The sequence below is a fragment of the Rattus norvegicus genome, chromosome 12 (assembly GCF_036323735.1).
Source record: "Rattus norvegicus strain BN/NHsdMcwi chromosome 12, GRCr8, whole genome shotgun sequence".
NCBI lineage: Eukaryota > Metazoa > Chordata > Mammalia > Rodentia > Muridae > Rattus > Rattus norvegicus.
Genome location: NC_086030.1, coordinates 19656657 through 19682215, shown reverse-complemented (window position 1 = coordinate 19682215; position 25559 = coordinate 19656657). Strand labels below are relative to the sequence as shown.

The window sequence follows — 25559 nt, the reverse complement described above, 5'->3', positions numbered from 1 at the left end:
AACGCACAGAGGGAAGTAGAGCAGCCAGTGGGTGTGGCACAGAGCACTGAGGCCACCCCAAATCCAAACTTCAACCAGCCAAGCCAGTAGAGTGGCTGACAGGTAATGTGCAATGCCAGCTAGGCCTTCCCTAAACTCACCCTGGAGAGTGACAGGAAGGGCTGCTGGTCTAAGATGAGGGGCTGTGGTTCCCAAAGTGGCTAGCGCACTACCACCCACAAATCAGGTCTCCTGATGCCTTCTAGAGATGGGGCTACTTTTAACTCCATTATTGCCACAGGCCAAGAGATTTGGTCCCCACCACCAGCCTGTGTTCCCCTGCTGGGCCGGAAATTGCATGGTTTACACCAGCCTCAGTGATGCCTGCTCGAACTGGAATTATATGCAGATGAGCAGATCGTGTGCACCCGCCTGGCTGCTGGCAGCCGCCCCTGGGTAAGCTCTGAGCGCCTTTCAAACAGGGCATCTCTGTGTGATTAACTGCTCACTCCAGCAAGCAGCTTGTCACCTTGTACAAAAATGATTTGAAAAGACACCGGCAATTACAGCCCACCAGATTACAGGGTGGGAGAGTCCCGGGGTGACAAGCGGGCGCTGATATCATATTCGTTCTTGTAAGACTCCCTCCCCCACCCCAGGGACAGAGCAAGAGAGGCCCTACGGCACCAGGCTGCACAAGCCCTTTAGTAGTGATCTTGGCAGTAAAGGATCAGCGGCCTCTGGTTTTGCATTTCCTCTAGGGTAAGAGGGACACTGCCCCGACTGATGGACATAGAGGCAAACCAGAGACCTGGAGGATTGACTTCACCTAGCGTGGGTCTTCAGGATCATGCTAGCCCAGAAAGACACCTACACATATCTACTGGGTGCAAGGTGATGCTACGGCAGGCACTGCCCTGGGGCTTGAGCAGGAGCTTCCCTCAGCAACCCAGGCTTTGGCTCGGAAAGACCCCCTGGACCACCGGCCAGCTACTTAGTCCTACATGTCTCCTGCTGCTGACTTTATAGCTTTACCTGTTGAGTCATCAGTCAGTCCTTCCTCCCCAACATCAACGCTTCCCAGAGTAGGCCTCTGCCCTGTGGCACAAGCCTGAGGTGGCCAGCAGAGGCCCCTTCATTGAAAAGCAAGTCATGGGGTTGGGGATTTAGCTCAGTGGTAGAGCGCTTGCCTAGGAAGCGCAAGGCCCTGGCTCAGGAATCTAAGAGCCATGAAGCTGCATGCAGCCCCATCTGGAGTCTCAGTGTTCCTCAATCTGGAGTGGTGACTTTGAGCACCACCCAACAGGCCTCCCTCACTACCCCATCTGGCACATATGAATGGAGAGCCCCGACCCAGGACCACCACTACTGTGAGGGACTGAAGCTGCTCCAGGCTGTAGCCCTGTCAACTTGCTACCCCCCTCTGTAGCCTCTGTCCTAGCAAATGAAGTTCCCTTGGACCACTGTAGACCCAGCACTGACCAGAGGGTCCAATCAGATGCCTGACCTCTCTCCGTCACCACTGACCTGGACTGTCCCTGCTTACATCCTGCTTTGATAGAGCCAGCTGCCTTCCTGATCAGATGCAGGAAATAGGGGTAGGGCAGGATTTCCCTTATGTCTACTGGTGTGTAAACCCAGCCCTAAGTGCTGGCTTGGCTTCCAATACTGCTGTGTGCATCAAGTTCACCCACCCTCGCCTGGGCAGTATAGTTCTCTGCCATGCTACAAGAGGCCCTGGACTTCTGCCTCCTACAGAGAACTGTGCTTGGTACTCTACTTCTGGAACAAGTGCCATCACCACCTGGTGCCCTCCTTCTTGGCCTCCCTTGGTTTCTGCACCTCTGGTGCTGCCCTGCTTTGAAGGTGCTTGGACCGTGTCTGGTCTAGGGCACACTTCCACCACTGTACAAGTCCCTGGAGGCAGAGACTGGTTCCCCCAGGGCAAGCCTAGCATCCATAGCGCCAAGGACACAAGGCCATTGATGCAGGCTCAGCAGCACTGAATAAGCAGATGGGCAGAAGAGCAGTGGCCCAAACTCTCCTTAGATACTGGGGCTGGGTGCAACCTATAACCCTACTTGAGGGCTAGTATACACAGCTATGGAAGACTGGAAAACCAATGCTGGGAAGGAAGCCTTGGAAACACAGGCCATTAGAAGGTACAGAGAGGAAGGCTGGCGATGTGGCTTAGTAGGTAGAGCACTTGCCTAGCATGCATGAAGTCCTGGGTTTAATCCCCAGCACAGTATAAACCAGACACCTGTAATCAGCACTTGGGAGGTAGAAACAGAAAGCTCAGAAGTTCAAGGCCAGCCTAGATTACATGAGATCCTGTCTCAAAGGAAAAAACCAAAACAACAAAACAAAACCAACCCACCAACCTAACAAAAAAAGACTCCCAAAAAACAACAAACAACAAAAGGAGGAATACCACAGAGCAAGGCCTGGCTGGCTGCAGGTGCTCCTGTCCACTAGTCCACTGCTGGGAAGCAATGCGGGGTATGAGATGCACTGCAGAGGGTGAGGTACTCCAGGATTATTTTCCAACCACAGCCACTGTTGGCAGCCTGTGAGCCTCTTTGACAGGCCACTGGACCACAAGGGCAGCCATCCCAACAGCTGGGGCCCTAAAGGCCACATTTCTCTTTAGGAACTCTCCACTAGGATGCTCTGGCAGGCAAGGTGGCAAGATGATAAGAGGGAGAGTGGGGAGGGTCAAACGTATGCCACAGTTAGGGTAACACAGGGTCAGATGGGAGCAGCCCAAGGAACCCATCCCTGGGATGAAAGGGCACTGCAGGCTCCTGAAGGTCCTGCCTTGCATGTGGTGACTATCGGCCATGGTACACACAGTCCTTGGGAGCATTCATCAGGGCTAGGCCCCCTGCTCCCTAAACTGATGACCACCCTCCACTGGTCTGTCTCAGCTGGGGAGTCCTAAGAGGTCACGGCTGCATTCAGGCTACAGATTGGAGATGTGGGGCTGTCATTCTCAGTCCAAGATAGGCAGAAGGTTTGGAGACCCAGAGAAAAGCTGTAGGCTATAGGGCCGATTTTGGTGCTAGAAGACTGACCCACAGCAGTGGCGAAATGGAGCTCTGGCAGCCTAGCTGCTGTGAGTGACTGTCCTCTAAGCCCAGTCATTACCATCCTGGGAAGTTCAGCTCTGCCCCCTTGCAAGTGGGTCAGCCCAGCTGAGCCTGCTGTTTACACCCCACCACAGACCCTTAGGAGACAGTCATAAGACCCATACCCGAGTGTCCTGCTGCACTCTGCCACCTGTTATAGGCAACTGGGCCCTAACTGCACTTGAACTCAGGGAGGGCTAGAAGAGCTGTTCTGAACCTGCGCATCAGACACTTATGATTCATAACAGTAGTAGAATTAGTTATGAGTAACAACGAAATAATTTTATGTTTGGGGTCATCATAGTATGAGGAACTGCATTAAAGGGTCACAGCATTAGGAAGGGTGAGAGCCACTGGGCTAGAGGATACAGAAGGGGAAATCAAGGAGGGGGGGGCCATTGATGTGGCTGGGGGAAGCGCTCATTCCTGCTGGGTAAGATTTCAGAGTGGACAGTTCAGGAATAAGCACACATACTCCTGTCATTGGCCCTGGAGTATATACCTTGGCGGAACTGTGCCTCACTCAGTTTGTCACTGTGACCTCAGGAGAAGGGCAGCCGTTGCTTACCTCCGTTTCCCCGGGAAGGAATTTCAGCAATATTGGCAGGCAGAGCTCTTGCGCTGCAAGCCTCTGGCAGGGCTGAAACAAGGCTCCGAGTGCTGGACAGAGGATACAGAATATCCAAACCAGCAGCTTGTGGGCCTGTATGTTGCTGCCAAGGTTCAGTCCATGCCTTGCATAGACTCACTCAGCCATTCTTATTCCAGAAAGGTTGGATAGCAGGCAGGGAGCTGTTTCTGATAAAGGGTATCATAGAGTTGGGGAGATACACGGCAACGTGAGGACCTGGTTTCAAATCCTTAGCACTCATGTAACAAGTCTGGTGTGGCCACACGTCTATAGTCCCAGGGCTGTGAGGTGTGGAGACAGGAGAAATGCTGGGCTTGCTGGTTGCCAGCCTAGCTCCAGGTGCAGCAAAAGATTAAAATGGAGCACGATGGATGAAGAGATTGAACATCCTCTTTTAGGGTCTATACCCTACACACCCCCACACCCCACACACACATACACCACGAACGCGCACGCGCGCGCACACACACACACACACACACACACACACACACACACACACACACTTGACCTATTTATGTTCTCTAAGAGAGCCACAGCTTTCAAAGAAAGGTTTCACACGCAGAGACAACCAGAGTTGTAGGCATGGCCTTATTACGTGTGCATACACATGACCTCTTCCCTGCCTAGCCAACAACACTTGAAGCAGAGAATCACGTCACAAACAAGAGAATACAGCTGCTTCAATACAAACTTCCAGAAGCTTCCTTCTACGGATGTGCCAGGCAGGTGTCTGCTAAGAGAAGACTGGGGCAGAGGCAGTGGCCTGCCATCCTCTGGACAGAACAGTAGCTCTGATGGAGGCAGCGAGGACGAGTGACATGAAAGCCACAGTGCTGGAGTCACGTCTACACGGGCTGGGAGCTGGCATCCGTTCTGCACACTGGATGTATTATTAATTCCTGACACTGGGTGTACAGAAACCATAATTCCCTGGAAGGCAAGATCCTTTGGGGGGGGGGCAGTGTTCAGAGCTCATCTTTTATTGACCAAGTCAGTCTTGAGTCAATCTGTCTGCTCTTGGCGAGACAAGAGTTTTAAATCTCCTTTGTCCCTCCTCCTCGAGAGGTAGCGGTGTATTAAAAACCTACTGCATGCCATGGCCTCGGACTTGATATGGAACCAATTCTTCACACAGCAGATTAAGGAAAAGGCTACAGAACCAACTTGGCAGCCAGAGCAGTGCTGAGAAGGGATGGGAAGGATGCTGGGGTGGGGCAAACAGTGGGTGGGATGAAAACGCTGGGTGCTGAGGAACCAGGCACAGCAAGAGAAAGAAAGGCCATAGAGGAGCCCCAGATAAGCAGACAGGATCTGGGGATACCTGTCTTCCTGCCACGCACTAGCCTGGGGGAGGGGACAGGGACTGGCTGAATTCACTGAGTGTGGAAATTTTTAGCTTTCAAAGAGTCAGCAAAGGCAACCTTCCTATTCCCCATGGCCTAGAGTCCAGATGGGGGCTAGTTGTTGGGCCTTATGATGGCATGACTGTTGTAACACGTTGATGACTAAACATAGCTAGACCTGGGGCTGAGTCAAGGTTGCCTGGATTCTATTAGACTTTCTGCGTGTGTGTGTGTGTGTGTGTGTGTGTGTGTGTGTGTGTGTGTGTACACATATGCCAAAGTCTGTGCATGTACACGAGTGTATGTATGTATATGTGTGTATGTGCCTGTTTGTGTGTGAACATGTATACATAAGTATGTGCATACACATAAGTATATGTGTACATGTATGTGTGTGTGTGCATGCACATGCCTGAGCCTGTATGTACCTTCCTGTAGGTCAATCACAACTTTGGGTGTTGTCCCTCAGTTGTTCACTTTGCTCTGCATTAGATTCCTGGGGCTTACAAGACAGAGAGAACTGACCGGTGAAAGCTGTCCCATAACAACCACATGCACTACCCTCACACACAGACATGCATAAAATAAATAAAACCGTAAGTCACAATGTTTAAAAAAAAGTAGTCTTTCAATGGCTTGGGGCCATTGAGTAGGGTAGGCAGCTGTTCAGGGAGCCCTAAGGTTCTACATGTCTCCACCTCATCAGAGCTGGGATCTTAAGCTCGTGGCACCCGGCCCAGATTTTTAAATGCAAGTTGTAAGGACTGGCCTCATGCTGCTGGCAAGGCAAGAGCTTTACTGGCTAAACTACCTCCCTAGCCTTCCACTGACCCTTGATCCCACTGTTGCCCTGAAGCCTCTCCAGTTCTCAGTACTTTAAGAACCCCCTCATCCTTTACAGAGACAACACACATTGTACCCCAACTATCACAGTGGACAAAAAGGGCAGGAGTCCCATGCCCCAGGTATCCTGCTAGGATTGACAGATCTGTGTCATGGCCTCCTCCACTCCATCTAGTATACCACAGCAGAGGGTCTATTTTACAGAAAGTGCTGAACTGAGAGTATCTGGTGGAGGAACTCTCAAGGCAGCATGGCACTCAGACAGGCATACCTATTACTACTGTCAGTCACATTTACAGTGTGACTGGAACAAGGAGGAGAAAGAAAGAGCATTGAGATTCGGAAATGTAAAGCTTGGCCAGAAAGCATGTGTTACAGTGGCCGGGAGGTGAAAGACAAGATCCTGGCGTGTTGCAGTGGGCCAGGGGGTGACAGACAAGACCCTGGCTGGCATCTGGAAATCAGAGGGGCTGTGATGCTTCTCAGGAGGCTCTCGGGAGATCTATGCTCACATCTGGAGGGAGAAGGCTCAACGGCCCTCCTCTCCCCAAGGACGCAAACATGGTAAACAATTACTGGAGGAGGAGACTCTTCAGTGGAGGTGCCTACAAGTTGTGCTGGACATTCCAAGGGCACAGCTTACAAAAGTCATCAGCAGGCTGGGGTGAGCCATGATGTAGCTGTTGGACTCACCCACATGTCTGTGAGTAACTCATCACTCATTACAAATAACCCTGCACCTACATCCCTCTAAGGAACCCCAATAAACTCAGAATTATTTTTTGGTCTACCACTGCCACCAGAATTTGGGGTAAACAGAAATAGACTCCCCAGTCACACAACACACCTGTTTGCAAAGGCGAAAGGGCAGGGCAGCTGACTGAGAAAAGCACATGAAAGGGCATGACATTCTCAGAAGAGACTGGAGGACTCATGGCCTCTGCTTCAAGTATGACAGGAGAAGGGGTGCCAGGACTGGTTGGCCTGTGGAGAGTTGGCCGAATAAATTCATCAAGACAGAGTGATTCTGGAAGGGAAGAAGCTACATCATGAGTTGATCTTCCAAGTCACAGTAATGGAGCCTTTTTGTAGCTGTAACTCACTCCATCAAACTCAGTAGCCAAGGATAAACTAAAATCCCCTAATGCCCTGCCTCCCTCTCCAGAGTGCTGGGATTGGGGAAGGCAGGTATCCTGGTTAGGTCTTTGTCAACTTGATAGAAGCTAGGGTCATCCGAGAAGCAGGAACTGTGAAGAAAATGCCCTTATCAGAGGACAAGCCTGAGGCGTTTTCTCCATTACTGGTTGATGTGGGAAGGCTCCCTGGACAGGTAGGCCTGGGTCCCATAGGAAAGCAGGCTGAGCCAGCCGTGGGAGAAGGCAAGGGAGCCATGTCCCTTGATAGCTTCTGCTCCAGTTCCTGCCTTGAGCTCCTGGCCTGACTCCCCCTTGGGCTGTGAGAGGGACACAAAGCCAAATTGCTTTGGTCACGGTGCTTATCACAGCAATAGGAAGCTAACACACCAAGTCTAGCAACCTACTGTGGTGGGGTGACTGGGGAGCAAAGAGGACAAACGAAACTGGATTCCATCATCGAACTAACAGGGCAAGGTACAGGGTCCAACACCAAGTCCTTCTGTACCAATCCCAGGCAACTGTCGTGCTGGGGTGAATAGAGTGCCCAGGACAAAGTGCCTGCCACAGAAGGAAGAGCTGATAAATTACACTTCATCAAAATTAAAAACGCTGCTTATCAGACGAAAGCATTAAGAAAATGATTAGAAGACAAACAATCCAATTAAAAACTGGGCACCGATGTGAGAGGCGTCTCAGCAAGGAAGATGTATGAATGGCTAATAAGCTGCAGAAATGAGCCCCGAATCATTAGTCATTAGGGAAATGCAACCCAGAGGATATCGTCAAGAAGCCAGGAAAGACAATTGCGGGGAGGACGAGGAGCGCACACAGGGGACCCGAACAAGGGGGATATCAGCAGGTACAACCACTCTGGAAAACAATTAGGTCATTCCTTACAAAGGTAATACATGTATCAGATAATCCAGAAACTCCCTTCTACACGTCAGACATGGGCACTATCTCCAATGCCACAGCAGCATGACCCACAGTGGCCCAAAGTGGACACAGTGCACTGTCCACCATTAGTGACTCGATCCCTAAACACGTGGGTGGTCCATGTGGTGGAATATTACTCAGCCATACAAAGGAATATGGATACATGCTATGACAGGGCTGAATTTCCAAAGTATTATACTTAGTGACAGAAGCCAGAACAAAGGCCTGTGTAGTGTAAGGCTCCATCTAGACAAATGTTCTGAAAAGACAAATCGGCAGAGGAAAGATCAGTGATTGCCTGGGGCTGTGAGTGGGAGCGGACGACTATAAGGGCATTGGGGACCCATCAGGGTGACGGGAACATTCTAAAGCCAGGCAGTTGTGGAGGCAGAGCAGCGCTGTAAGCTCACTAAATCACTGTGCTAATTACACCCTCGGACAGCGAGGATGCCTGCTGCAGAGCACGGAGACACAGGGGAGACAGACAGCCCAGGGCAGGCTCCTGGGAGAGCTGGGGGACTTTGTCTCTGTACTCATACCAACTAAGGTAGACAGACCCCACAGCAGCCCCAAGTCAGACGGACCCCATACCAAACCTTTATGCTCCCCATGGCATGGAATACAGAGCATGGGCCACAGTCAAGGGATGCAGACTAGCTGCTAAAGTCAGCCCTGGGACAGCCCAGACAGGCAGGTGTGCAAGCCAAGGAAACTAAGGGTGAGTGGTTGCTGCCAAGCTAGGCCTGGATGACTTCCCATGGGGACCCCAAGCTGAAGGGCCCTGCCTCCACCTGACTGGGGAGCACTGGCTGTGCAATACCTCTTGGCCAGGCCCTGCAGGTCTGAGGTGGAGAGGTCAGGGCTGCTGTGTACATCGTGGCTGGGGTTCCAGGGTACATGCTTGTTTGATGTGTCCTGCAGTAAGATGCTCCCACTTCAATTACGGGCTGAATGAAACTGGAGAGAAATCCCTAATTGGGTACTTGGCTTCAGCTACCCGGCAGAGTTTACAGACATGCCAGGAAGGAAAGGAAACAAGGCAGAGAGCCGAGCAGCTCAACGTAGCTGGGAAGGCGGCAGTTACTCAGCAGCCTCGGCTGACTGCTGTGTGTGGGGAGGGCGGAGGGATGGGGAGTCACGGGGACCAGAGGGAGGTCAGCTTTGTCCTCAGCCAAGGGGCACTTGGGATAAGACTCGAAGTCTAGGGACGTGGCTCAGCAGTGGAGTGCTGTGTGAGCCTTGGGTTTGTTCCTTGGCATCTCCAAAACAAAACATCACAACAGAACAAGACTAAAGCTGCACGGGCTCCATTTCCAAGGTGCCTAGAACCCAGAGAAAGGCAGGGTGAGGTGAGTCAGCGAGAGAGGAAGAGCATGGGAGCAGGGCTTGGGACGTAACCAGGAGGCTGGTGTTAAGCTCTGATGGAGGTCTTGGGTCATAGGCAAGGGTCACCCCGGCTCTGGATGAAGAGGCCTGGACTACACTTTTGAGACACTGAATAGAGCCAGGCTATGCTGAGGGCATGCACAGGGCAGCTCTCTACTATAAGGTATAGTCCTCGGAGCAGCTGAGAGGGATGGCAGAGACTCAGACTCTGGGGAAAGCCAGAACTTGAGGTATAGTTCCAGCCCCTTCATCCAATGCTAGGCCCTTTGACACTCTACCGTGTTGCCAGGGCCATGCTCACTAGATGAACAGCTTTCAGCTCTACCTGACCTAAGAAGCCTGATGCTTCACGGTTCTGCGCCCGTGGGAGGGAGTCACATTTCTGAGTCTCACCCAGGCCTAGCTCTGTAGTTAGCCCCCAGCTGTGGGGAATCCCTCTTGACACTTTGTTGGTTCCAGTTCAAGATCTATTTCCCACACTGGCCCCTGAGTTCTGAAGTTCTGGCTGGAACCAGAGAAGTAGGTGGGAGGGGGACTAATTTGTGAATGACCTCAGGTATCAAGAACAGGAGGCCTCTCACAGCCTACACAGCCAGCAGTTAAACCTCATGATTATTATATGTATAACCATGTATGTGATATGTGTGAGCTTGTGCTTCCATTCATGCATTCATGCCATAATGCACTCATGAAGGTCAGAGGACTGTTTTTTTCTGTGCCATCCTCGCCTTCCACCCTGTCTGAGGGAAGGTCTCTGTTAGCCAATGAGTACCTAGGCTAGCTGGCCTGTAAGCTTCCCAGGGCTTCTGTTCCAGCTCCCATCTCCTGTGGGAGTACAGCTTAGGGAGACAGTGTCTCACAAAGTTGCTCCAGCTGGCCTTCAACATGAGCTCTCCCTGTTTCCACCTCCCAAGTAGCTGTGGTGACAGCCTGTACCAACAGGCTTGGCTTAGTCGTCAAAGGCTCCTTAGTGAGCTGATAAACAGTTCTGTTTTCTTCTGGGCTGTTCTGGCTGATTCCGTCTGTTTGAAGCTTCAGAACCTCTGTAATCTCTTAGTGTGTGGCTCAGGGTCAGGGTCTAAATCTGCTTTGTCTGGATCACTGACAGTTGTCCGAGTGGTGACTGTCAGATGGCCGCAATGGACTTACTGAGCACTGGTCATTTCATGCGTACTGACTGCTTTCACAAAAGAGACCCTGGGCTCAGGGGCTTCTGTTTGGCTCTTTTTATTCCATTTATCTTCTTTCAATAATTATGACTTTTTTCTTTTTCTATTTCCCTTTCTCCCCTTTTATTTGATAAGGATCTCACTCTGTAGCTCCAGGTGTTCTGTAGTTGGGGCTCTGAGTGCTGGGATTAGGTGTGTGAACCACCACAGCTGACCCAGCAATCACTTTTAATACCAAGAACGGACTTTGCTTTTTCCTTAAGGACATTCTGAGCAGTTAATGGTTGTCCTAGTAGTTAGACTACAGACAGCCCTGCTCTATAGCCCTCAATGGCCGGCTGTCTTGGGTTCCTTTCCCAGGTTTCCCCAAAGTCCTTGGGAGGCAAACCTTGTTCCCTGTGTCCATGTTGGGCTCACTTCACATGAACAAATGCATGTGTGCATTATTAAATATAGCCATGAGCATCCCAAATCAGAAGTGTAGTGGCACTATTTCTGTTCACTCGCCCTAAATGCAATTGGTCCCAAGCACAACTTGAAAGAACATGTTGAGAGCTAGACAATATCGCAACAGGAGAGTGGTGGGATGAGCACTCAGTCACATGACTCAACCTCGAGGCTATGCTCCTCCTCCTTGGGCGTTATGAGGTGGCAAGCCCCATGTTCTGCAGGATGGATGACAGCGCTGTGCTCATGTTCTCTCTCTCCCAGGGATTAGCCTGCAGCATCACTGCCCCAAGGAAGCATGAGGAGAGCACCGTAAAGCATTACCCAAAAGAGACTACTCAGTGTGCAAACTGGATCTTGAGGTGCTCTACCAGGTACAGGGAGTTGGGTACCATGCTGGAGACATGGTTCTGCACACAGGAAGGGATGGACAGAGGAGGCTGTAGGCCTTGGGTCTTGGGAGTGGATACCTGGAGCCAAGGGTGGAGCTTGGCTCACATTGGGAGGGAAGTGCTAGAACTCTTGACTGAGGTCATCCTACACAGCTAGGCCACAGGGTCCCGACTGCTGCATTACTGCACTAGCCCTAGAAAGTAAGAGAACACATCTTATGCAAATGTGTTTCCACTAGTGAAAAAAGAGAAAGCTCTTGCTCTCTCTTGTTAGAATTGTCACCTGATAACTTCATCCTTTACAGTGTTTGTGTTGGAGAATAATTTTAAGGGTTGTTGTTTTAAGAAGAGATGATTCTGTTTAGAAAGGTTAAACCCAAGGCTCATCCATTTCATTACTTTTAAATATGAAGGCCTCTAGCCCCCAAGAACAATAACTGGAACCCAGTGTCCTCAGGCACTGCTAGACAGACATATATTGCTGAGTCATGCCTCACTGGGGGATTCTAGGCAGGGGCTCTACCACTGAGCCACACCCCAGCCCCTCACTGGGGGATTCTAGGCAGGGGCTCTACCACTGAGCCAGACCCCAGCCCCTCACTGGGGGATTCTAGGCAGGGGCTCTACCACTGAGCCAGACCCCAGCCCCTCACTGGGGGATTCTAGGCAGGGGCTCTACCACTGAGCCACACCCCAGCCCCTCACTGGGGGATTCTAGGCAGGGGCTCTACCACTGAGCCACACCCCAGCCCCTCTCTGGGGGATTCTAGGCAGGGGCTCTACCACTGAGCCACACCCCAGCCCCTCTCTGGGGTATTCTAGGCAGGTGCTCTACCACTGAGCCACACCCAGCCCCTCACTGGGGATTCTAGGCAGGGGCTCTACCACTGAGCCAGACCCCAGCCCCTCACTGGGGGATTCTAGGCAGGGGCTCTACCACTGAGCCAGACCCCAGCCCCTCACTGGGGGATTCTAGGCAGGGGCTCTACCACTGAGCCACACCCCAGCCCCTCACTGGGGGATTCTAGGCAGGGGCTCTACCACTGAGCCACACCCCAGCCCCTCTCTGGGGGATTCTAGGCAGGGGCTCTACCACTGAGCCACACCCCAGCCCCTCTCTGGGGTATTCTAGGCAGGTGCTCTACCACTGAGCCACACCCAGCCCCTCACTGGGGATTCTAGGCAGGGGCTCTACCACTGAGCCACACCCCAGCCCCTCACTGGGGGATTCTAGGCAGGTGCTCTACCACTGAGCCACACCCCCAGTCCCTCATTGGGGGATTCTAGGCAGGGGCTCTACCACTGAGCCACACCCCCAACCCCTCTCTGGGGGGTTCTAGGCAGGGGCTCTACCACTGAGCCACACCCCAGCCCCTCACTGGGGGATTCTAGGAAGGCAACTAACTCTACTAGTCTCTGGGAACTTAACTCTGCTGCTGTGTATTCCTAACAAGGTGACCATGTTTCAATAAAAGTTTATTTATGGTACCAAGCTCTGATTTTATAGTTTCTATAGTGTACCAAGTATTCCTGTGGCTTGCTGAAAACTAATACATTTATTTTTAAAATAATGTCAGCTTTCACATTTTTTTTTCTTTAAATATGGTCCTCCTGTGTCCCTGCCCCTGCCACATAGATCAATAGATCAATAGATCAATGTTGTTTTGCTGTTCTACATGGGAAGGGGAAGGGAGATTGCTGCATTAGAAATGTACCCACTTGGTCAGCATTATTCTCTAGATGCTGTGTTTCAGGGGCTCAGAACAAGTAGGTGACATTTTCCCACAGTGGGACAGCTGTGCGGGGACACCTGAGACAAAGCATCTCCTTCCCCATTTCAGTACTGCTCAGTCCACTGCTCCCTGAGAACAGGGATTGTGACTGGCCTGTAGCAAAGCAAAGCTGCCAAACTGGGGCATTCCTGATGCTCCCTGGCTACTCCAGTGGACCTAGGTCCCACAACCAGGGCCACTGGTATGGGGCACATATTAATCAAGGCCCGAGCACTAGCAGCCCTGAAGTCACATGGTCCAAATGGTGTCTCAGGCCCAAGTGCTTAAGCATCAACCCCAGTCAGGCATTAATGTTGCATTCTTTTAATCCCAGCACGAAGGAGGCTGAAGCAAGGGAATGGAGAGTTCAAGGCTAGCCTAAGCCACATAGGAAGATCCTGAGCTAATCTACACTCCACACCACCACCACCACCACCCACCCACCCACTACCACCACAACCACCACCACCACCACCACCACCACCACCACCACCACCACCACCACTCCAAGCCCCAAAACTAGGCCCTGGAGAGTACCCTCCTGAGGCAGAAAGGCTAAGGGTAAAGAAGCCCACAAGCCAGCTCTCTTTCTCTCTCTTCCCCAGAGACACCTCTGGGATTCGCTGTGCCCAGTCAAGCAGTGATAAATTTGATCACCTCCAATGTGTCACTCTGACAAGATGAGATTGTTTTAATTTTAATGCATACCTAATTAAACTGCAATTAACCAGCTCGCTGGCAGGGGCCAGAGACAGCAGGGGGCCATACACACTGAGCCTGGGAAAGTACTGGGAGGCTGGATTTTGGTCTCTACACACATTGTCAGCCTTTTTCAGGAGGAACCTGAAAACCACTCAACTGTCTTTCTCAGCAGCCCAGCTGGACTCTGAGCTGCTGGGAGCTAGTGACAGGCAGGTGCATCTGTTGTGGACAGCACCTCTGTCTGGCTGCCAGTGTTGGGGAAATGGCGAGCTTGCAAACTCAGAGCTTTTAGGCTTATTTCTGCTCTACTGGGGAGAGTGAGTGGTCTGACACCCAAGAGGACTGGCTTCCAGACAGGGTTGTTTTACACATGTGGTATGCAGAAAAACAGGCACATGGGATATGAAGGCCAATGTTAAGCTCCTTCAATCTGAACACCTGACATGGGAGAAGGGTGGAGGTGAAGGACGGGCAGTGAGGATCTGGACTTCACACACATGCCCATACAGCTACTCATGAAGAGAGAAACAGTGTAAGTCAACAGGGTCTTCTAAGCTGCAAGAGACACAGCTTAGGTCCTGACCTATGTCTGCCACTCAGAGCTGACCCTTACAGCAAGACAGAAACCACAAGAATCACAAAGGCCATTGGCAAACTGGAGGCCTGTCAGAGCAGAGCACAAAAGCTGGCAGGTGTCCCTATAGCCAGGTCACAAGACTATGGGCAACAACACAGACAACAAGCCATATGGAATACCTGCTCTATGCCAGGCTCTCTGCATAGAGCCCCAGGGTATTGATTGCTTCTCAGAGCACCTTAGCTTGACAAGACGTAAGAAACAGTGCACTGGCCATTCTTGCTCAGACTTTGGGTCCTTGGGGCACCAGGCCCCTGATGCATGCCTTCAGTCATTCCAGGTCCCCAGGTTCTTTGCGACATTGTCTTCAGGAGCCTTCCATGAAGGGAGCCAGAACAGGACTCAAGGGACGAAGAGAACAGGAGGATCTGTCTTTGCCACTCCATCCTGAGATCCATCCTGGAGGAAGGGCTCTCTGATGACAGTCCTACCCTCCCTGGCCCAAGACTCACCTGGACTGCCAAGTGCCTCCTTAGGACCAGATGACAGAAACAGAACGGAAACAGGAACGTACTTTAGGATGTAGCCGAGAACCACATGCAAGAGAGACATAAACCTCAAGGCCACAGTGGCCACAGTGGCCCCATAGTCACATCTCATTCAGGTGGCCTTAGGGGTAAGGGAACAAGAGTGATTTCAGGCCAGGCAGGGTTGCTGCAGGACCTGCTACCAGCATGCCCTTGCCCCAGCTCCCTCCCCACCCAGTGCAAGCCCCTCCCTGTACCCACAAGTTTACACTTCAGTGCTGTAGAGCAAAGCAAGTGGGGCAGGACCCCATGGCTGCCATGTTTACCAAGGGTCAGGGACGAATTCCAATGGCCACTGCGGTGCCTCAAGGATTCCAGGTACATGCTCTGATGGTCGCCACCCTGGTTTACTGACTGGAGAGGGTGGTGAGAGGCACTGACTGTGCTGGTCTTACTCTTCCCTGGGATCTTAGGCTCTGTGACGTGTGCTTAGGCCAGTGAACGATGGCCCTGTTTTCTCTGAGGATTGGATTTACTCATGATTAATGGGTCACATATAAACTGATAAATGGTATTAATTTGTTTTGGGGGGTCCGAGATGATCTTAACTGCTTGCAAACTTGGTTGACTAACCGTGTTTACGAAGCCTGCAGGGAAGCAATATGTCTCCGCTGGCTGCAAGGGCCAGTGGGCTAGGCCATCCATGCAGCCCCATGTGTATACCTCTCCAGAGACCAGAGGGCTGGGTGAATTGACCTACCTGCCACCTCCTTGGATGAGGGCAGGCTGGAGGCAGCCTCCAGGTCAGCAGGGATGGGACCGCCTCTCTCTAGGGCATGCACAAGTCCCCGTAAGCGCTCGCATTCCTCCTGCAGCCGGTCATGGTCCTCACGCTGGCGCTGCCTGGCCATGCTAGCCGGGTTCAGGCTCATGTGTAGCACTTTGGTTCGACTCTGGTTGTAGTCACCCTAGAGGAGCAAACACAGCTTAGGGTCACTGAGGGCAGACGAGTAGCTTGGGAGCACAGAGCACAAGCAAAGAGGAATCCTGGCAGCACATGAGCATTTGGTGGGACATGAGGTCTGGTAGGTGCTGTGACAACCATCTCAGCACACTTGTCCAATGTGTGCAGGCGAGCCCATTAGCAATCTGGGTTCTGATCTCTTAGAGTACAGAGACCACCGACTGAACTGGTAGAGAAAACAAGCAAAGCAGTCTTCCTCCCCTTGGCCCACCACAGGTGATCCGGGCACACCAACACCCTGCTCAAGTTACCTAGACACCAAATTCAATGTCTCATGCTGGAAGGCATGAGGGGCACAGGCTTGTAATCTCAGCTATACTGTAGGCTGAGGTAGGAAGGTTGTAAGTATGGGGCTATTTAGAACCTTAAAGAGTTGAGTACAGGGGTAGCCTGGGTTAGAGACCCTGTCACAAACAAACAAAAAAACCCAGGTCTGGAGATGAAGCTCAGTGGTACAACACTTAGGTAGAACCCAGCAGTGAGGGGCTGGGGTGTGGTTCAGTGGTAGAGCCCCTGCCTAGAATCCCCCAGTGAGGGGCTGGGGCGTGGCTCAGTGGTAGAGCCCCTGCCTAGAATCCCCCAGTGAGGGGCTGGGGTGTGGCTCAGTGGTAGAGCCCCTGCCTAGAATCCCCCAGTGAGGGGCTGGGGTGTGGCTCAGTGGTAGAGCCCCTGCCTAGAATCCCCCAGTGAGGGGCTGGGGGCGTGGCTCAGTGTTAGAGCCCCTGCCTAGAATCCCCAGTGAGGGGCTGGGGGTGTGGCTCAGTGGTAGAGCCCCTACCTAAATCCCCCAGTCCTGTGAGGCCTGACATCTATCCCTCTCTGCAAGAGGTCTATGAAAGGGAGGCCCAGAACTGTACACACAAGAGTACCTTGCTCCTCAGAATGGCTTTACAGGAAAACTATGACTGCAGCAAGGAGAGTTTCCCACAGACTCACTCCAGTGCCCCAAGCTAACAGTGCCTAGGAGTGCCATTCACCCATCATTGCTTCCTCAAGCCAGGGACAACAAGAGGAGAGCAATGTGGCTGATTCTAGGAGGTATCCCAACATGTTCCAAAGGCAGTGACTGAGACTAGTGGTACTGGAGAAGGGGTAGACAGGATATCCCCATGACCTCATCTCACACATAGTTGTCAATTCTACAGAAGGCAGGTCATGATATAAAAGGCTAGATTCACTTTTGTTTAGACTTATTTATTTTATGCATCCTATGCCTGCCTGTGCATGTGTGTACACCATGAGTGCCTGGGGCCCATGGAAGTCAGAAGAGGTGTCAGATCCCCTGGAACCATGTGGGTGCTCTGCAGCCATCTCTCCACCCCTCAGAGGGGGATGAGAGTGTGAGAGGACAGGATCACCCTCTGTCCTACATTGTACCTGAAAATAATTCTGGGCCCCAGGGAAGGAGGTGAACCTGAGTGGAATTGTTTTCGATAGTTCATTTATCTGATCAGCTCACACCTAGATGTTTTTCGGAACTCAAAAGTAATCAAGAAAATGTAAGCCATTGAAAAAGAGGCAAAATGAAATGAACAGATACTTTGCAGACAGAACCCAAAGAGCCACTGGGCACAGAATGGTATGCACATGAGCCATCAGGAAAGCCCAAACTGCAGCCAACAAGATAGCCACATGCCTAGCACAAAACAGGCACCCCATGAAAAAAAGGGGCATATTCTTGCATGGCACTGAGTGGACAGCGAGTGGTGACCACAATGTGCCCTGTGGCAGTGATCGTAATGTGCCATGCGGCAAAGTCACTGAAGGGGTCCATGAAAGATGGGAGGCTCTCTGCTGCCTCCACTGGGCCCAAAACAGACTTCTGTGGGGTCTCAGGTGACTCAGGAAGTCAAATAAGGAGTTAGTTGTCTTCTCTGGCCAACCTCTCCCCAGGTTCCCCTGCTCTCAGGCATATAACAGGGCTGCCACAGAGAGTGGGATGGAGGCTTGGAAGTGTCTTCTAGAATCTGGGAGGCAGACACCTGGCTGTGATGGGTTTGGGGTCCAATCCTCAAAGCCCAGGTACCAGTGGCTGTTCAGCAAGGGACACTAATCTCCATGCCCACATATAGGGGCTTCCTGGCTCCTCTGGCCCCAGCCCCACTCCTATCCCCAGATGCCTGCTGAGGAAACAGGGGAGATAGCCCACTCATTTAGACCACCAGACGCACAGAGCAAAGAAGCTGGGAGACTGATTTAGCGAGGCAACAGGTGGTCAGTAAGCCTCCGTGTTCCATGAGCTAAGCTGCTGTAGGCCAACTGCCCCTCTACAGTGTCAAAGGACAGTATGATCTTTATGTGGAGCACCTCACCCAAGCCACAGTCTGTCAGCTATTAGCCACCCCTCAAGATATGCTTCCAGGGCTAAAGGGATTAAGAGGAGCAGCAGAACAGCAAGATCCTTCACATAAGCAAACTGCCAGCCTGCAGTCTCCTAGGATGGGATGGGGTGTGGTGGGGGAGATGGGGAGCAGAAAGTGCCAGAGCTACCCGTGGGGAGCAGTAGGGCTTGCAAACTTGGCTTTCAGGCCACATTCTGAATATATTCTCATCAGAAGGAGGAGAAGGAGGAGGCCACCAGCCAGAACTAGGAAAGGGGCGGGGGGGCAGGCCTGGCAGGCTCTTCAGAGCTTTCCTGAGAACCTTGTAAAGCCCTGGGGATGAAGAGGCTCCCAGAACGCTAGCCGATTCCCTGGCTTTCAGGGTTGAGACTGTTACTTGTGCAATTTCAAGTCTGTTATTCCGTGCAATTTCACCAGTCGGGGAGATAACCAAGCATGTGAAATCCATCACCCACACTTGCTGTGACAGCCCTGGGGCTGGACAAGCACCTCGGCTTCCCTGCCCAGGCTAAGCACTGGGAATTGGGCAGAGGATCAGAGCCCAGCCTGCCACTGCCTGTGGAGCTAGCCAGCTCTTCAGGGCTACCCGCCTGTCTCAGTGCACAGCTTAGTGAGAAAGCAGCCACAGACTATAGGCGTGGGAACTGGCAGGGAGGAACATCACGTGTGCCAATGAAACCATGGTCACCCAAACATAGGAATTTGTATGTGGCCTAAGATATTCCTGATTTTTCCTTTTAAAGACTTTAAAAACCACAACTAAACCCTTAGTTTGGGTGTTATACAGGCTGACAGGCTCAGTCTGTGAGATCTCAAGCTGAGAAGAGGAATAATTGGGTCCTAGAACAACTCTCATAGCCCCATACTGAGCATATAACACAGAAGACACCACAAGACTCTGGGTGCAGGGGCAGGGGGAGAGGGAGGGGGAAGCTGGGTTTGGTGGTGCACACTTTTTTTTTTTTTTTCTATTCTTTTTTTTTTCAGAGCTGGGGACCGAACCCAGGGCCTTGCGCTTGCTAGGCAAGCGCTCTACCACTGAGCCAAATCCCCAACCCCAGTGGTGCACACTTTTTAATCCCAAAACTCAGGAGGCAGAAGCAGGAGGATCTCTAGGAGATCTCTAGGAGTTTGAGGTCTCTACATAGTGAGACCCTGTTTCAAAAACCAGACAGACACATACATATACACACAGGGAAGAAGGGAGGGAGGGAGACACAAAGACGAGAGAGAGAGAGAGAGAGAGAGAGAGAGAGAGAGAGAGAGAGAGAGATGGAGGGAAAGCCAGATCCTAAGGAGGAAGGAGGCAGCCAGTCTGAGCTCCTCCTGCCATGAGGAGCTTCACGGCAGACCACCGTCTCACTCCGTAGAGCATGGAACCAACAGTGAAGCATCAGTGCTTACTCAAAACAAGTACCGAGGCAGGAACTGACAGGCGACAAGTGACAGTCCATCACTACCCCTCCTGTCCCCTCTCCACAGCACCTGCACCTTCTAACACACTTCGTCATCTTAAACACTTGTTTTATTAGCTGTCCCCTACCAGAGGTCAGCTCTGTGAGGACAGGGCTGTCTGTCTCGTTCTTCACAGTGCTTCTGGCACTGACAATGTGTCTGGTATGGCACAGTCTACCAGATAAATGCTTAACAAATAGAACATTTCTCGGGCCAGAATGTATTTCACACGCTTAGAAATCACATCACCAACTGAAGCATAAAGAACCAAGAGGTCCAGAGAAACAACCTGGCCTCCCTCCTGTGACAGACACAACATCTCTGCTCCTGAGTAGCTATGAGGCTGTTGCTGCAGACAGAAGTGACCCCAATTTAAGAACTCTCTTCCCTACATGATCACCCGGAGGCAAAAGGGGTGCGGATGAAGGAGCAGCCGTCTGTATACACCACAGAAAGGGGGAAGGCAAGGCCAAGGGCATCATCTGAGTCCACAACCATGTGTGCACCCAGCACCCACCTAGGTTTCTGTGTTCAAGTCCTATGGCAGGGCTGAGAGAAGGGGTTTCAGAGCTTGGACTGGAAAGGAAACTAAGTAGCAGAGGTCAGGAGCCACATGGTGCAGAAGGCAAGCTGTGTGGGTGTCATCCATATTACAGTTCCTGTGGCCTCAAGACTACCAGAGAGAGCTATCAGTGGCATCACCTGACACGTCAAAGCCCTTTGTGCAAGGAAGGGCCAGTCAAGAAGTACATGACAAGCATGGGAGGGAGGCTGGGCAGACCCTGAGGACTGCCATAGGCCAGGGAAAGAGGTCAGTGCCTTCTAAAATGTGCCAATCCACCTGCCCAGGTCGTACTGTCAGACACGCCTGGGCACGCTTGAGCACTTGGGGGGCCAGGCAGCCACATACCTCTCACTACAGCAAAGGCAACAGAGACCACTCGGGGAGAAAAGTGCAGGCTCATGTCCACAGCACCAGAGCCTGTCTCAGCACTGGTCTGGGTCGGCTTGGTTTCCAGGCACACCTGCTGCCTGTCCCAGGCCCAGGGACATCAGTGCCAATAAGAAGGCTGTCCAGGGGGCCGGTGAGCACACGAGACGAACAGATGGGAGCAAGCGAGCAACTTCGCTGAGTCTGCCACAGGATGACAGCTTTGAGGAAGAAAGGGGAGAATGGCTGTAATCTGCTGCTAAAATTTGTTGCCTTGTTTGATTCACAGCTGAGGAAACTGGAGGCACTGACAAGAATCTCAAAAGGAAAATTCTGGAACCTTCCTTTGAAGCCACGATGCAATCATTGACTAAACAAAAACATCTCACTTGCTGAGCGAGCTGAAGTTTTCTGCTAATGATGGTGGACACACAGGAGCTGACAGTCAGAGTGTGTGGCAGGAAGGTGTCAACACTGGGGACTTTCTGTGGCCCCTGCAGATCTATGGGTAGTGGTACTGGCAGGTCTGTGCACGGACCTCTTCCAGGGCATGGTGCAGACTCCCTGAAGGGCAGCTGGCTCTTCCTGCCACTGTGACCCTCTTATCCATGGCAGCTGGGGTGACCAGCCACAATCCTCCATCCAGAGCCATCAGCAGGCACATGGCTGAGTGGGCCAGTATCTGGTACATTTGGTTCATATAGTGTGTTCTTCTCCTAGTGTGTGAGTGGCCTTCTACAGGCCCTCTGCACCTCTGGGCCTCAGTTTCCCTCTGTGGTCTTTTTGTGTGTGTCTGGGTGTGTGCAGTGGGCAGCATATACTATAATGTACAGACACACACGGAAGCCAGAGCAGGACATGGAGCTGGGGTGGGGTCATTCCTCCACTGTTCTTAGTTTTACTGCCCTGAAACAGTCTTTCCATGGAACTGGAAGCTCACTGTTTTAGTCAGTAGTAAGCTCTTGGCTTCACTTGTCTCTCCAGCCCCCCAGTGCTGAGGTTGTATGTGCCATGCTTGGCATTTTATATGGCTGCTGGGAATTTGAACTTGGGTCCCACCCACTGAACTATTGCCCCAGTCCTAGAAATCTGGTCTTTAAGAACTTTTCTTCTGGGTTAGAAAGATGGATCAGGGATTAAGAGTGCCTACTGCTCTTAAAAAGGACCCACATTCGGTTCCCAGCACTCGCATCTGATGGCTCACAACTGCCTGTAACTTCAGTTGTAGGGCATCCAACATGGGCACCTGTGTACCCACATGGTACACCTAAGGTTTATACAGTACACACACACACACACACACACACACACACACACACACACACACACACACACACACACACACAACCTAGCCTGTGAGATGGCTCAGTAGGGAAAGAAAAAAGGTGACAACCTGAGTTCAGCCCCTAGGACCTGCATGATAGAAGTAGAGGAGTGACTCCCACAGGTTGTTCACACACGGGAGAAGCCACACAGTGACCACCTAAAGGGCCTTATGGTCCTCACTTGAAGAGCCAGCTGCCCTTCAGGGAGTCTGCACCATGCCCTGGAAGAGGTCCGTGCACAGTACATGCATAGTCATATAAACAGACACACAAAACAAACAAACAAATAAAAACGCAATGAAAATGAAAAAATAAAGTACAGAAGAAAGTAACCCCTGGCTCCTGACCTTACAATAGAACCAGATCTCTCAACTATGTATCGACTGGAGAACAGCTGCCCCTAACCTCACTCCTCTGGGTCCAGTTGCCCCAGGGAAGGTCCAGGCAGCAAGCTGAGAGCCAAGGCCGCCCGCCCGCCTGCCTGCCTGCCTGCCCGCCTGCCACTGGGTACTTGACTCGCATACTAAGAGACCCTGCTGGAAAGAGGCAGCAACTCGAGGAGAATTAAAAAGCACAGTTAAATATCCGCCCGATCCTCATGCATATTTATAAGTCACTCAACTCAAAACTAAATCAATACCTCTCCCAGCTGAGCTCCAGAGCTCCATAGTGAGAGTGAGGCTGCTGCTAGGCTGCTGGGTCTGGGAGTAGTGGGCAGAGCTGGGGCGAGGAAGCAGCAGAGGCCACAACAGAGGTACCTGGTTCCTGGTGACTAAGGTAAATCACAAACCAGGACAAGATATGTTGACACAGCACAGATGCCAGGCTGGACTGCTGGGCTTCAGAATATAGTCCTACAGGTCTATGGGTAAGCCTTGCTTAGCCAAGGGCTGGTTGCTTCCATAGTAGCAACCTCCATCCCCCTTACAGGGGACAGCCTAGAGAGCTGCCCGTACCAGATCTCAGCCTCTTCTGTATCTCATCCTTTAGACTGGGCTGTGAGCTCAGACAGTAACATATAAAAGAACTAGAGGTGGGGGGCGGGGTAAGCTGGGACAGGAAGCTCTTGGGGCAGGTTCTCCCAGGCTCAATGGATTGCCCAGGGCTGCACTTCAGGCTTCCTGTACAAGACTTGGGCAACACCAACTCATCAATGCCTAATCATGTAGATCTGAGGGAAAAGGGGGTGTCTGACTTTATCATTCCCAGGCCAGCACTTAGACAGAGCTCAGAAAGAGGGGCAGATGGCTGGTGGCCATTTCAGGATACCTAGGGGCCCCTCTCTTCAGCTGCTCTGCTTGGGCATCCTGGCAGGGCCAGGCCTGCCCTGGCAGTCAGTGATGTAGTCCCAAGCATGCCCTCATGCTCTGAAACTGGGCTGCTTCCTCTACAGGCTTCAGCTTGGTCCTGGGCTGTGGGTGTCACCGAGTGGCTCCAATTCTTAGGAAGGACAGGAGGGTGGGCAGATGTGAGCGTGTTCTTTGCAACGGCTTTGCAGGGTGGGCGGCTGTCACTTAGGTGGCGCATGGGTTCAGAAGTCAAAGGGCCAACCAACCCAGTGCTAGATCCTAAGGTCTGTCTGCTATCTAGCTGCCACCCTCATCCCTACAGCTAAAGTGCTGAGACTAAGGCCTGTCTGTCTGACCCTACCCCCAGCCAAGGTAGCTATCTCTCAGTGGTCCACGGAGCTGAGGTTTCCTTGAGGCACCCCTAAAGAACTGAAGGATACCTACCAAACTGAGGCAACTATCAGGAGCTGCCAGGTGCAGAGAGGACACCATCGGCTCCTGCCCATGAGAGTAGGACCAGAAGTGCTGCCAGCAGCAAGCCAAGAGTCTTGTCAGAGTACTCATGGCCATGGGTTTCAAGCACTTGTGTCCCAAGGCCCTCTGTCAACTGGAGGACCTGTGGGTCACCATTCCCTCTTTCATCCCACTGTCACAGCAAAAAACTGTCTGATCCAGTTTGCTTCCGATAGGCTCAAAACCACCCTTCCCCCCTCAAACCCCTCAGAGCTGGCAAAGCCAAAGTGAGACCCTGGGATGGTGGCAGCAGTTCAGGAGAGAGCGACCACCTGGGGATATGTAGTGCTGTGTGCCTTCCAACAAACTGGACCAGTCACCACAGGACAGTCCTGGGGAGGGCTTAGACTATGTAGGCTCCACACAAGCTCAGAGATAGTTGGTCGCAGCAGAAGCCACAGAGTTGTCAGGACCTATGCACCCTCTCTCCTTTCTCCATCTGGCTTGCAACCCAATGCCCTCAACAAACCAAATGAGAACACAGGTCGGTCAAGGAAGGCTGAGGCCGCAGAGCTGATGTATGGGTATGCTTAAGTTGAGAGTCAATATAGGGGGATCCAGCTGAGCTCAACTGTAGGCCCAGCTCCACCAGCTATGAGCTGGGCTGGTCCCAGAATCCCAATCTCGGCCTTGTGACACACAGCACTGAGGATGACAATGGCCTCACTACCAGTGACAAGGATAGCTACCTGGGCTTCTATGACAGCACAGTCAGGGTGTGGACACGGAGTGGAGACTATTCTTGGAGGAAGAGCAGGTACCCTATTTGTGTCTACCAGGCCATAGCTTAGGCTGTCATTCCCGGCAACCCCAGAATGGGCCAGTCAGAAGACACTCTAGAAAGCAAGTAGTGCCTGTTCTCATGACCTCCTCACTGTATAGTGACTGGCTGCTGCCCAACCCCCATGCCTGGTTCTTGGTGACAGCTGGCAGGAGGCTACAGAGACATGAGCCAGCAGTAGAAGGATTATTTAAGAGATGATGATGGAGGGTCAATGAGGGCTAAGTGGAGTTTGTGAGGGTGGGGTCTGAGAGCTACCACCCTAGCACATCGCTGTGCATGGCAGGAGCTTCCATTCCTGCCTCTGGGTCTCTACCAGACACAGGTGATTCAGAGAGAGAGAGAGAGAGAGAGAGAGAGAGAGAGAGAGAGAGAGAGAGAGAGAGAGAGAGGGGAGAGAGAGAGAGAGAGAGAGAGAATATGAATATGAGAATATATCTATCTATTTGATGAAGATGACCTCTTCCTCTACAACTCGAATTGCTGGTATTACAAGTGTGCACCACCATGCCCAGTTTATGTGGTGCAAGGAAGCAAGCTCAGGCTTCCCATATGCTGTGTGCTTTATGAACTAAGTCATATCACCAGTTCCTTTTGTCTTGTTTTTTTTTTAAGCCATGAAATATCCTACTGAACCATGCTTCAGTGTACAGCTAGTGTGTTAAGAACCTCCTGTGTTGTACAACCATGACTGCCATCTGTCTAGAATGCCCATCTTCCCCAGCTGAAAGTGGCATTAAATACTAACTCCCTGCCCCACCCCAGCTTGCCTCTCACTTTTCCACTTTGCATCTCTAGGAGTCTGATACTCAAGGGAATCTGACAGCATGACTTTTGTGGACCACCTTAGTTTTCTTAGCTAATGCCTTTAGTATATCCATACTGCAGCAGTCGTCAGGATTTCATTCTGGGCTGGATAATACTC

The 25559-nt window shown here is 51.9% G+C and overlaps 1 protein-coding gene across 3 annotated transcripts in view; it reads right to left on the bottom strand.

Annotated features, from left to right (window-relative positions):
• Positions 1-25559, bottom strand: part of Mad1l1 (mitotic arrest deficient 1 like 1) — a 309793-nt gene that overhangs the window by 62359 nt on the left and 221875 nt on the right. For all 3 annotated transcript variants that reach the window (NM_001109387.1, XM_063271650.1, XM_017598453.3), the window contains one exon: positions 15735-15942. In NM_001109387.1, coding sequence (NP_001102857.1) covers positions 15735-15942 — 208 coding nt within the window. The remainder of the gene's footprint in view (positions 1-15734; positions 15943-25559) is intronic.